At 46.2% G+C, this 14,195-nt stretch overlaps 1 protein-coding gene across 13 annotated transcripts in view; it reads right to left on the bottom strand.

The window, feature by feature from the left end:
• Positions 1 to 6,312: 6,312 nt before the first annotated feature.
• Positions 6,313 to 14,195, bottom strand: part of SLC8A1 (solute carrier family 8 member A1) — a 349,364-nt gene continuing 341,481 nt past the window's right edge. For all 13 annotated transcript variants that reach the window (XM_059720277.1, XM_059720279.1, XM_059720281.1 and 10 more), the window contains one exon: positions 6,313 to 10,103. In XM_059720277.1, coding sequence (XP_059576260.1) covers positions 9,727 to 10,103 — 377 coding nt within the window. In that variant the 3' untranslated portion in view covers positions 6,313 to 9,726. The remainder of the gene's footprint in view (positions 10,104 to 14,195) is intronic.

Genomic DNA, 14,195 nt, shown 5'->3' with positions numbered 1-14,195 from the left:
ACTTAGCTGGCACTGTCTGACTCTGTCCCTGTTTGCTCTGCTTCTCTTTTGTCTCACATGCCAGGCAGAGAGTAACAGGTGGGGTTTTGGTGAGCGGGGACAATGTAGTAAGAAAACTCAAATGTACACAGACAGGGTTTCACTCAAGGCTCAGATGGCAGAGTCCCATGGTAGGGTTAGCTTGGCTGCTTTCCCCAGGATGTGCCAAGTACCACCAGGGCTGGAGACCACCTTCCACTGCCTGGAGGAAGGATGTTTTGGCAGCCAGTCCCCTGGGACTGAACCCAGGAAGGGAGTGATTAGGAATATGGGCTGAAGGGGGACAACTGCTGGGACAAAGGAGGCTACAGCACAGTTAGAGTGAACAAGGCTAGTTCACTTTAGCATCATCTCTTGCCTTTCCTCATCCCACCCGTTTCTGTGAGGCTCCCCAGGGCTCTTTCCTACAGCCTGCCCAGTGTTGACAGCTCATGAGACAAATACACCAGCGAAAATAGAATCAGAATGAAAATGGAATTCCAGGCCTTCGGGAAAGGAAGGAGCTGACATTTAGAGCGGGTAGAACAAGCGACGTCTTGGCCACACCAGCTGTTTGTTGCTCACTTCTCTCATTTGGCTGGAAAAGAGGGAGTTGCAAGAATGATGTGGGCAGTAGAGAGCAGCTGCCCAGGGCCCTGTGTGCCTCTGGATCTCACACACCTAGGGCCCAAGTGAGAAGGGAGGCCACCATACAGCCTTGCTGTATTATGTGGGGCTGCACAGAGATGTGCTGCTGGAAGGCTGCTTGGTACAGGGCTGAAGATGTCAGGAAATCGCTGTGCTGCATGGCACATTCCCCTCTCCCAGCATAGGAAGAGATGCTAGGGGAGGAAAACATAATGTATCATGTAAGACCATGCCCTGTCACCAGCCAGGCAACACAGCTTGGAAAACAGTTAGTGTTTCAAGGGCAGGGAATCTGGACACCATCCATGCAGAAAGCCCAGGGTCTCTTTGCCTCTTTGGTGCTCCCCACAGCTTCCACAGAGCTTCTGGGCCATGCCCCTATGCATTATCTGGTCATCACCTGGCCTTTCTCTGCAGGTGCCAGAGCCATCCTATGGCTGGATGAAAGCTGCTTTATTTAGATCAGGGGAGTAGCAGGCTTTTCAGTACAATTGCTGCTCTGGATATTTCTGCACTGGGGCAGGGGGACCAAAAGGTGCTAGAAATTGGGGTCAGAATAGCTTATTGCTTATGGGCACATACTGTGCATTTAGCACCAGGCAATCCCAGGGCTTTGCTGGGGCAGAGGAGGAAATCTTCTAGGAACGTGTGAAAGTAGTGAGAACGGTTCTGCCTTCCATGTCCCCCCACACACTTATGGGCTGGCCAAGGAGGCTGCAGGCATGTGCACTGCAGGCCAAAATCTGACTGATCCGATACTTCTCTAGCTTATGCCTACGTCTACTTTGACAGCTTCACAATGTGGTGCCTGCCTGTGGCTAAAGTGATACAACTGATTCCTGACCTTCTGGCATTTTGTTTAATGGTCCCCAAAATGTCAAAGGGCAGTTTTTATTAACGGTGGCAAAGGTTATGCGGATGCATCTGCAAAGCATCATTTTAAGATGGAACAGCAACAGTATGGGACCAGCTTCTACAAATCTTCTGGAGGCTTGGAATACTTTTCAGACTGGAAACTGGTGAGGGGCACCCTCCAGTTAAAATAACTAGCATTACTGTAAAGACTGTCAGCTATTTTTTTTGATTCACTAGACAATCCATTTGCCAGGCAGCATTTCAAACTTTTAATAGGCTTAGGGAAGTGGCTACTAAATAAATGGATAGCAAAGGGATAAGGATCTTTGTTGTTATATTTCTCAGGTGTATGTGGCACTATGAAAGCATCATTCCCTAATTCCCTATTGGTTGATCTTCGAACAGAGCTGTTATTTACTGCTGGTTTAATTGAGATGATAGGTAAGTCCCCTCTGATTTGTTAATAACTTTAGCTAAACAACAATTCATTCTAAAGAAGCAAATAATGATGATATTGAAATAACAACATCACCTTTTGAAAAATGTAATTACCAAGTCATTAAGCTGCATTGCTTTCAGGATTCATTGCCTGGAAAAACCCAGAACCTACTGTCTGCTTTTTCAGATGGCCTAATAAATTCTGGAAAATAACCCTGAACAATTTGGCAAGGGAGGAAGCGCCGTGTCCTGATGGGTACTGAGCACCTGCTGCCAACTGCAGACTTTCAGAGGACTGGGTGGGATTAGAGCAGCTGATCAAAAGCTCTTGGCACCTTGCAGGATTGAGCCCTAAGAGAGAAATCGGTTTTCTTTCATAACAGATTGGCAAACACATCAAAACATGTGATTGCAGCATTGCATTGGTTATCTGCTTTGTTACACTTAATGCCGGGGAATTCAGCTATCAGGGCTGTAGAGAGAAGTCATGCTCACTCACTGGGCATCTTAATGCATCTATGTTACTGCAGACAAATGTTGGGTTGCAGAAAAATCCAGTTGCCTTCTTATACTTTCTATCTTTCTCAGTCTGGCATTTCAAACCCTTTCAGAGTGAAAGCTGGCCTCTGATGGGGATACCTGCCTACTTTATTACATATTTCAAGATGCTGATTCTGCAAACATACAGGTGAGTGACTTTTTACAAGGGAGTGATCCCACTGGGACTAACCACGACCAGGATGCAATTTACAAACCTAAGTGTTTCCATGAAAGTAGAAGACCTTGGGGTAAGAACTCTGTCTTCCGAGGGGATCTCTACCTGACTGGGACCAGCAGTATCAACAGTGGCTTAAGCATCGGCTAACTGAGATTTCCTAGACTAGGGATGAGCAAACAAGCTGAGGCAGGAATCTTGTTTGCACATGCTGTGCCATAAAGACCCCCTCATTTCACCCCAGGTACACTGCCTATGCTGGAAGAGATATATTTGGAGGCACCTGAAGACTCATGGAAGGTGACCCTAGGAAGGGCAGCACTGGGCTAAATCTGGTTAAGTGAGAGAGTTTCAAAGGTACATCTGGGAGTTAGGCGCTCAGTGGCTCTAAATGGGCCATTTATACCTTTTAAAATTGCCCAGGAGGCTGCCTAATCAGCTCCCCACAGGCTGGGCTTACAACAGCATGGGACTTGCTGTCATTTAGGAATGGAGGAATGTTGGATCAGAGCTGAAGTCCCTCTGGTCCAGTGTCCTGTCTCTGACAATGTCCAGCACCCACTTCTCACACTGAAATCTACGGAGTTCAAGGCTGGTTGAGGCCCTGTTATGTGAAGATCACTAACCCCTCTGTGATGTTTGTTTCCATTAATGACTCCTGAAGTTCTTGCCACATGTTGGCTGATAGGAAAAAATAGAGCGTATTGTTGAATAAATTATATTTAAAAGTACATTTAATATTTTTTTCAGGTTTTCCCCACAAACTCTTTTAGCCTATTCTAGTCATAGAAGGACAGATTCTGATCTCACTTATATTAATGCAAATCCAGAGTAATCCACTGGCTTCAGTGGAGCTGCTTTGGATTTACACCAGAGTGAGAGGCAAACTCTAGACCAAGGTACCAAAAGGCCTCTCTTGTGGCTTACAGATGATTAGCTTATTTGGATTCTTGGTCTTTTCTTGATCACTGAGGTATATTATATCACTGGAATGCCAATAGGACTAATGAGTGTTGCCTTTGAGGTGAGGTTAAATATTGTTCACATATATCTTTCTAATTCATTTTGAAACTAGACATGTGCACATACATGCACATACACATGCACACACAAAATGGACTCTCACTGGAGTTTGAGAAACAAAGATAAAGGCTGCCCCTTTTGCAAAATGTTGCACAGAGTGTTTCTGAGCTGAGTTATTCTGAGAAGCACTTGTTCATATCAAGGAGTCTCAGAAGAGTTTAAATCTACACTAATGTGGAGGATCCCATTAAAAAGAAGCATTTGAGCAGATTACCTATGAGAGTAATTAACACCATCTAAGTGCTAATTTAGGCCTTTGCAGTAATGGATGCAATAGAACACTTGAGTGAAGCAAGCTAGATGAGGCCCAGGGTAAGCCAAGCTGTAGCTCTGCTTAGAAGAAAGGCAGACATTTTCAGTGGCAGCTTAATGCACAGAGGAATTACAGATCAGCCAGAGCTGGAGGGTAGTAGGAATGAAGTGCATGTTTTACCTGTGACTTGCATGGTTACATTAGAAACTAAATGTCTTGCTGCTGGGGTGCTACTAGAAAACACAAATCTTCATATGGTGTGAGTGAATCTCCATCAGGAAGTGTCTAATGGTTTGGGGAAGGAAGAAAAATCCTAGCTATTGAGAAGGAAGCTTTCCTGGTCCTGATCTTGAAGACTTACATTTGGACTGAACTGTCCATTCAGAACCTTTGGCTAAATGGTGGAGCAAAAATGAATCTGTAGGGTAGCATGGGCCAGACTTCTTGGGCAGGTGTGCCACAAATTAGCCCAGCACCCTCTGTATTTGTCTCACTGATCCCCTTTCCCTGCCTGATCTGTTGTTCTGCTTTATCCCCTCCTTGATCTGCTATTTGCCTCCTCAGGATTCCTGAGCTACTTGTGGCATCCATGCCACAGGTTGGCCACTTCTGCCATAAGATATGAAATAGGCTTTTGCAAGTGGATGACATTCTGCCTTTGCTGTTCTTTTCGGGCCAGATCCAGGTTCAGCACAGTCAATGGGGATCTATTGGATGGGTCCCCTGGCAAACAACTCAAGTAAGAAAGCTTAATGCCTTCTCCCTCTTTGTTTTTTTGCTTACAAACTTCTACCCTGGCAATACCTTTACTTACAGGCAGTTCTGCTATTCATACACATTGCTACTAAATGAAACACTTGCTCTCACCTGTGTGCTACTGCCAAACATATTAGAAACTTTGGGCTGTTTAATGATGACACTGGAAGATAAATGCCTGTAAGGAGCCAGTGCTTTTAGTATTGTCAGTGAATGGCAAAGCCTTGTTAGGATGTCAGAGGGCTTCAGAGAGGGCTTTTTGTTAGAGAATGATGCCCAAGAGGGAATCGTGGCTTCAGTGGCAGCCCTGAAAGCATTCCCTGTGGACTGAGTGCATCCCCACTGATTGACATGACATATGGTGCACGTTCAGAATGGAGCCCCAGAGGCCTAAAACAGTGCTCGCTGAAGTCATGGGGGGACAGGGTGCTGGATCAGACTGGAATGCTCATAAGGTCTTTGGTTCCAGCCCTCTAACGAAACAACGTTGGGAAGTGAAGTGCAGGGCCAGCTGCATGAGCTCCCCAAAGACAGAGCAGCGTCTACCTTGATGATGCAGGTTGCTCAAACCCTTTGCTCCTCAAGAATACAGAGCATATTACGAAGCCAGAAGACTGAGGACATGCATGCACCCAGCCTAACCCCAGCATCCACTACCACCCCTCTACCTTTACAAGCAATTCAGATTGCTAAAGCAACAGCTAGGAGTTACATGCTGGACTAGGCCACATCAGGTAATTGGTCACAAGGCTGTAGCTGCCTGCCAACATGCATGTGGCAGGTCATGCGCACATGTTTGTGGGTGAATTCTACTGTGGGTGCAAAAATACATATGTAGAAATGAAGGCCAGAGCATCAGATGTGGTCCCATGTTAGTAAAATTAACTATTATATTGCCAATTGTGAGCTACTGTCCTAATCCTATGCCTCACTCAGTTCAACATAAGACTTCAAATGAGAACAGAAGGCCTAAATAAGTAACAGGTGTCAAGACTCAGGGCCATATAATCCCTCTGAGGTGCAAAGAAATAACTGGCAGTGTTGGGAGAGTTGATGCAGATCAAAGACAAGTTATGCCACAAAAGGCTCTAGTCATTTTTCTCTTCTTGGGATGTCTCCATGTGTCAGTTTGACTAGTGCTATCTCCTTGCATATCCAGAGAGAAAAGATGTTTCCAAGTGAGCATGAATCCAGGCACAGAGCTTAAAGTGTGATGAAGCAATGAGGATAGAACATGGGAAGCTAAAGGGATGAGCTAGGGGCAGAAAATGGAAAAGTAACATAGTAGAAGTGACACAACGTGAGGTTCAGCATGAGGGGAAGCCTGCGACATGAAGGGGTTCTGTCCTGCAGTGTTAAAATGGGAGCATTTATGTCTTTGTGCCTGACATTTGCAACTGAGTCTGTCAAGATGCCCCTTGTTTCTGCCTGGTCAATTAATGATCCATAATGAAGGCAAACCAATGAATCACAAAGAATAAGAAGAGACAATGAAGAGAGAGATGAGACGGTTCACAGAGGATATGGAACAGAACTACAGTATGAATCAGGAATCAATAGAAACTTTATTTTTCGGTGTGGCTGTGTACCATAGATACGGATCATCACAATTAGTGTACTCACTGACTATGGTTGTGGACAATACACACAAATAAAAATCAATGAAGGCAAACAAATGAAAATGAAATCATTGTACACAAATGCAATAATAACCCTGAACACCCTGAATCAGTCTTTTCATTTTTACCCAAGAAAGAACAATAAAAGGAACAAAAACCCTTTAAAGTGAAAATCATGTCTACAAGAACAAAAAAAGTTCATTATATTCCTAAATGAAAACTTACAACAGGATAATTAAAGTCTTCCACAGATTGTTCAAAACAAGTGCAAAATACCCCAGCCAATTGTTACAGAAACGTCAGACACAACCTCCAGCTAGATCAGAAGAAACTACCAAGTGATGTGCTGGGTATGATTTAGGCTAGCTTGGGTTACAAGCAAGGCCAAGGAAAGAATGCAAATGAAAGAGACATTGAGGAGGGCAGATGCAGAATTTTATCCCTGCAGTTTCTCTGCTGAACAGTTCTTTTGCAATAATTAGGGCCAGATAATCAATGGGTTTACAAATTGGCATCTCTCTCTGCTGAAGTTGACTGAGTGATGCTGATGAACGTCAATTGAGGATCTAGCTTTATAATATATATATGTGTGTACACATATATGTGCATATACTTTTCATACACACACACATATATGTATGTATATACATATACATGCACACACAGACACATACAGACAAACACACATGAGCCTCTGATTGGTACTCAGATTTTCCATGGACTTTAAATGTGAAATTCTCTTTACTGCATTGATTTTAGGGGAGTCACAAGGGAGGCAGAAGAGATGCTAGGAACCACTGTGTTGTGACCCTGAAGCCTGGCTTCTCATTTACTTTGGCAAGGATGATCCATTAGGGCCCAGTTCTACCACCCTTCCTTACAATGGGTGACTCCTTGAGAGATAATGGGGTGACTCACAGCAGGTGACCTCCAAACATAAATGGCAGGATTGGGCCCTAATCTTCCCTTAAACTGCCATCTGCTTTGTGCAAGGTGTTCATGCCAGCCCTCAAATGTAGCACTTGTGTGCACCTTGCTATAGGAGCTGGGACTGTGTCTGCCTGTGCATCTGCATACCTATAGCTATCCATCACACAGGTAACAGTTGGAAAGTGGGGGGGGAGGGGGCAGGGAGGTATGGTCCAAGTAGATGGGCTTAGCAGCCCCCTGTGAAGCCTTGATTCTCTTCTCTGATTTTTTCTTAAAGGTCATTCTGTGTTGCTCTGCACATGTGGAACCCCAGGCCAAACCCTCTCCTGGTTCAAATCCCTCCTCCTGAGTTACTGTTTCGTAAAGAACACACACAACAAAAGCAAATAAGCTAGGGGGAGCTCTTTCCTTTTCAGTCGCTGATATCTGTTATCTAGAAAACAAGTTCTCCAGAGCAGGGATTATCTTGACATCTGTGCATTGTATAGTATCGAGCGAGCGCATTGTTGGTGTGCAGTGAATAATAAATAATAATCCCTAGTGATAAATGCATTCGCTGCTGGACAATGCAAGATTTGCCCTTCTCCGGTAAGAACATTGCAATGGCAGAACCAAGAGCACCAGAGAGCTTGGAAACAATGATATTCCTCTAAACCTGACACTGAACTGTTCAGTCTTCAAGTGACCCTTGAAGAGATACAGTTTTAAAGACCCACCGATTGCTCATGGCTTAATGTTTGCTCGCAGGGCTGTAGCTGAATATCAGTGATGGGTGCACATGACACCAGGAATGGAAAGCAGGGATTCTGCAACCACTGTTAATAATGATATCTGCTATTGGTGGTAGACAGAGAAAATGTAGAAGTGTTCTGGGAAAAAACTGGTGCTGGTGAAGCCCAGCCATGTTTTGCTTATAGAGGGAGGCTGATGCTGCCACTCTTCATCAGGCTGAGTAGGACTTTGCCCCATTGATTTCTAAAGGACCAATTGTAGAACCAAGTTCTATGACCCAGGAGCAAAGGAGGCAGGATGCAGCCCTAAAGGCAGTATGCCAGTCTTTGTAGGCCTGTGCTAAAACTTCCTGAAATCAGTGAAATTCTGCACGTGGACTTCAGTGAGTTGTGGACCAGACTACCTTGGGGGAAACCCTGGCACCACTGAAGGCAATGGGAGTCTCACAACTGCCTTCAGTGGATCCACTGTTTCACTCTGGAAGCCTTTTATGGTGTTTTTTGCACAGATTCTTCCCCTTCACATCCACAGTCACATAGCTCTTCATTATTGCTTCTTAGAAACGCATGCACAGAGCAACGAAGGATAAACTGTTTCCCTCCCATTATCCCAACAAAACTAAAGAAAAAAAAGAATAAAACTGGGTGAAAAGAAAACTCACGCATGTCTTCAACGTTCAATCCACATTGCTGGGTGGACTATCACTATTCGATGCTATATACATATACAGTTTGCTTCATTCATGCAAAGTGTTACAAGTACCGCAACAGCATTCCCAAACAGGAGCATGAGACAGGAGCAATGCACTGCGCTGGGCAGGGAGCAGACGGCCGATGAAAGGAAAGCCCACAAGATTCTTTTGGAACTGAAACTGAGACTTGGACGAAGGATTTGGACACGCGTCTACAGAGCACAGACGGGAGGAAAGGGAGAGCTCGCTGATCTCGGTGGGTGGGTCTTTGGAGGATCATATGCTGATCGTAAGACAGCCCAAAATAAATAAGGAAAAAGATCGCCCATTTTTTTCAAACCTCAGTGTTCTAACAACTGGCTAATCAACGGGGCGTCAAAACAAGAATGGCAGCAGGCTTTACAGTATATTCTTAGAAAGCTCTCACACCCCTGACCTTCCTTTTTCAGTCCAGACTCTTGCTTTTCTCCAATGGGGACAGATATGCATGTTCTCAAGTCATGAAGGCAAATAGATTTTTGTAAGAAAGTCATGAGCTACCTTATTTCTCTCCTTCCCTGGTTCACCACTCAGTTTCTTAATGGCTAGTCTGGCCTCTACCTTATCAAAAAAAAAAGCCCACATTGCATTCAGGCCAATCCTCCCAGGGGAGGGAAAAAAATAACAAAGGACTCAGTCATTACCATACACTCTTGCAGGCAGCTTTGCAAAGATGGCCTTGTATCCATGCCTCCTTTAATAGGATGTTGCCCCTGGTTTAGAATCTTGCTTAATTCTTACTCCTATTTAGTACAAAGAATGCTCCAAAGCTGCATTCCATCAGCAGGTAAGTGAACATGGCAAAGGCCTTTTCTTCTTTCTCTGTTCTTTAGACATGTTATATCTATATCTATATCTATATATTTCTCTATATAGATACATATAGATATATATATATATATATATATATATATATATATATATATATTTACTATCTCTGATTGTTCCTTTAGAAGCCCTTTATGTGGCAGTAGGCTTCCAGAGATGAGAAGAATATGTACAAAAGCCAAAGGAGCACAAAGAGGCTGGATGTCAGAAGCTTGGCAGTCCGTGGCCCACCCAGCTCACCTCCAATTTCAGGTCTCCGGCGGTAGAGCAGCACACCCACACTGATAAAAGCAAAAATGGTGAAGAGGGTGACGGAGAAAGCCAAGCTGCCAGGGGAGACACGGAATACTTCCCCATGGGCTGCATGGTAGATAGCGGCGATGGACCAGGCCACCCCAATCCCCAGGAAGACATTCACAGCATTGCTCCCTGTGACGTTCCCAATTGAGGCGTCTGCGTATTGATCCTGTGTAGCAGCCACTTTGCTGGCGAACGTGTCTGCAAGGGAAAATGGGAAATGTCCAATCAGTCAGTGATGCATCGATACATGTGCAATTCCTAGACTATGAATACCCCTTGGGTTTATACTTACCCCTAACTTCTAGCCACATTCCCCATACAATGCTGCTTCACAGGCTGCCCCCTGATTGAGATGTGGTCCTGCCCAGTGATTCACACACCCATAAGGCAGCAGAGTCACAATTCCACCTGCAAGTTTCACATTATAATTTCCTGATGTTTAAGGGCTGCAGTTTTCAACCTTAACTTTAATTTAATGAAAGCTTTGCGGTTTGAGTTTAAAAGACACTGCCTGGTTTCTCTTCACTCGTATCCCTTTTGTTTTCATATTTCTTTTCATTGTTTTTATATTTCTTTTCATGAAGTACTGAAATGTTTGGCTGGAAATGTTGACAATTTCACGTAAAGAAACTTCTCCCATTTTTTTTGGCCTGCTCTGCTTGCTTTTGCTAAAGCCGCCCCTTTGCCTTGCTTTCTTCTGAAGATTCAAGCACATGCCACTGTGGTACAGTCTCTTCCCCTACTACTAGCTACCAATATGACTGGGATTTCAAAATGCCTGATGGGAAAGGCTTTAGCACAGGGGTGGGCAATTATTTTGGCTGGAGGGCTGCTTAACGAATTTTGGTGAGCTGTTGAGGGCTGCAAGGGTAACTACACCCCTTAACAGGTGCCCCGCCCCCTGGTCCCCATCTTGGGACCGGAAGTCCTGCCCCCCTAACCTTTGCCACTGGATGTCCCTCTCCTTGTCTGGGAAGTACTCCTTTGGGGAAGGGGGTCTGCCAACTTGGAACCGGAAAACAAACCAAATTGTATACTAAAATTCAAACATCCACAATGGATGTTTTTTATTTAAAAAAATATATTTTTGTCCTGATTTGTGCGTGTTTGCTTTGTGTAAATAAAGGCAACTGCATAGTAGCTCAAAATGAAGTCTTACTCTTGTATATTGTGGGGGGTGTGGGGGGGGGTATGAGTGGGTGGTTATGGGGTTTGTGGGGTGTGTGGAGGGGGAGGGTGACTCGGGATGTGTGTGTGTGTGTGTGTGTGTGTGTGTGGTGGGATGTATGTGGGCAGCAGTGAGCAGGGCTCCTCCCAGAGGCCCATGGGTATGTGTGGGGAGGTGCATGTGGGGAGGTGTGGGGAGGTGCGGTGTTTGTGGGGTATGTGAGTGTGTGTGGGGGAGGGTGTGATTGTGGGGTTTGTGAGGGAGGGTTTCTGGGTACGGTGGGGTGTGCATGGGAACCCCTGCGTGTGCCCCCAAGCCGGTCAGCCCCCACCCCCGCCCCCGCCATGTAACAGCCCAGAGCCCACGTGCCCTGCGCTGCCTCCCCACCTCTGCCAGCAGCGTGCAGCCCCAGTGTGCCACAAGCCTGCTCCAGACTCACCCCCACTGGAGCGGATCAGACAGACTATGCATACAGCCCTGACCCGGCCCCTGAGCCTGCTCTGTACCATCCACCCGGGGTGTGTCCCGAAGCCCCATGGGCACACAGCGGGGCTGTGGTGGCTCCTTGCTGGACTGCCTTTTCATAGATTCATAGATTCATAGATGTTAGGGTTGGAAGGGACCTCAATAGATCATCAAGTCCGACCCCCTGCATAAGCAGGAAAGAGTGCTGGGTCTAGATGACCCCAGCTAGATACTCGTCTAACCTCCTGTTGAAGACCCCCAGGGTAGGGGAGAGCACCACCTCCCTTGGGAGCCCGTTCCAGACCTTGGCCACTCGAACTGTGAAGAAGTTCTTCCTAATGTCCAATCTAAATCTGCTCTCTGCTAGCTTGTGGCCATTGTTTCTTGCAACCCCCGGGGGCGGGGGAAAAATGGAAGAGGTAAAGGGAAGGGAGTGAGTTGCACCAATGCATTGTCTCTGATACTAATGTGGAGAGAAATACACAATAATATATGATCTATCGGTACATATCCTGTCACAAAAAAACCACCTTCATGGATATTGTCATTAAGGCCTTGAAGTGAATTTTCTCACAAAAAATTTACAGATCAAGAATTCTTCGTCCAAACTACTTAGTGAATTGCCTTTCCGAAGCAGCCATGTCAGGAGACACTGAGATGCCTACAAATAGGGAAGGAGGTTGCAAAAAATTAACCACCGATTCACTGTGACATTTTTACTCACTTTTGTTCACTTCAGGCCAAATCTTTGTCCCATTGAAAGAGATGAGAATAGAAATTATAGTAATCATAGAAATCACAGAAAAGTATGATTGGAAAGGACCTTCAGAGGTCACCTAGTCTGACTCTCTGCTTGAGGCAGGATCACTCCTATTCTGAGACAGCCTCTGGCCACAGTAATGGCAGGGACCCATGTGCAACCCCAACCTGACCCACCCTGTGCCTCCTGCAGACTCACCTGCTCATGCTGAACAGTTGCAGCAATAGCAGCACCAGTGGGACAGAAGTGTGCCCAGTGTGGGGAAAAAGTGGTCCCTCCTCCTCACCATTGCCCTGTACTTCCTACAGCAGTTTGGCAGAGCCCATCCTGGGCTGCTCTGTGGCTTTACCAGTGTCACCACCGTCTCTGCGCTGCCCAGTGGGGCAGTGGTGGCAGCACAGAGCATTCATAGATTGTGAGGCTGGAAGGGACCTTGGAAGATCATCGGGTCCAGCCCCCTGCACCAAGCAGGAAAGACAACTGGGGTCAGGTGACCCCAGCAAGGTGACTGTCTAGTCGCCTCTTGAAGATTTCCAGGGTAGGCAACTGCACTACCTCTGGAGGGAACTTATTCCACAGTCTGGACACCCTGACTGTGAAGAAGCTTTTCTTAATGTTGAGCCTGAATCGGTCTTCTAGGAGTTTGTGGCCATTACTCCTAGTTTTCCCCTAGGGTGCCCTGGTGAACAGTTGCTCACCAAGTCCTTGATATACTCCCCTAGTATAGCAGTAAGCTGCTACCAGGTCCCGTCTCAGCCTTCTTTTCTTCAGGCTGAAGAGTCCCAGATCCCTCAGTCTTTCCTCATATGACTCTCCATGTAAGGCTCTGATCATACGGGTCACCCTTCTTTGGACTGTCTCAAGCTTCTCCATGTCCTTGTTAAAATGTGGTGCCCAGAACTGGATGCAGTATTCCAGCTGTGGTCTTACCAGTGCTGAGTAGAGTGGAAGAATCACCTCCTTGGTCTTGCTGGAGAGGCATCGATTGATGCATGCCAGAGTATTATTTGCCTGGGCGTAGGAGATGCAGGGCAGCCCAGCTTGGGCTCTGCATGGCTGCTGTAGGTAGCACAGGCAGCAGTGAGGGGGAGGGGCTGCTTTTCCCCTGCGCTGAGCACACTTCTGCCCTGCCGGCACTGCTGTTGTTGCAGCTGTTTAGCATGAGCTGGTGAGTGCGCAGCAGTCACAGGGTCGGTCGGGGTTTCATGTGGGTCCCTGCCATTACTGTAGGGCTGGGGCCAGGGCAGTGGTAGCTGGATGCAGCTGCCACTGCCCGGGCTGCCTAGAAAAGCAGTCCAGCTGCAGATTCACCTCAGCCCTACTGCCTGCCCAGGGGGGCCGCAGGACACGCCATGGCTGATGGTGCCTGGGACAGGCAGGAACAAGGGACCCACTGTAGGTCAAACAAAGCCCCTCTGTGGGTCGGATCTGGCCTGTGGGCCATATTTTGCCCACCCCTGCTTTAACATATCAAAAAGAGGAAGAATGGAGTTTACTACAGAGGGTAAGTACCTTCAGGAGGACAAAAGATTGGATAATTACAGTCTCTTTAAATGAATTGGGAAATACCTGAAATAAATGGCGATATCCAGTGGCTGAAAGCTGAAGCCAGACAAGTTCAAATTAGAAATCAGGTAGAGCATTGTAACAGTGAGGGGGATGTAACTTTGGGGGAAAAAATGCCAGAAGAAGTGATGGATTCTACCTGTTTTGGCACTTTCAGCTCAAGGATGGACACCTCATGGGAAGATGAGCTTTTTTCAAATAGAATTTTCACCGAAGGCCAATGCAAGACAGGAAAAGCTGGAGAAAACTAAAATACTTGTCACATTCAGGGGGTCAGCCCATATGATCTAATAGTCCCTTCTCTCCTCAAGTTCTATGCCTCTGCTTAGCT

Source organism: Alligator mississippiensis, chromosome 1 (assembly GCF_030867095.1).
Source record: "Alligator mississippiensis isolate rAllMis1 chromosome 1, rAllMis1, whole genome shotgun sequence".
Classification (NCBI taxonomy): domain Eukaryota; kingdom Metazoa; phylum Chordata; order Crocodylia; family Alligatoridae; genus Alligator; species Alligator mississippiensis.
Note: the sequence above shows the minus strand (reverse complement) of the source record. Positions and strands in the feature narration are given on the sequence as shown.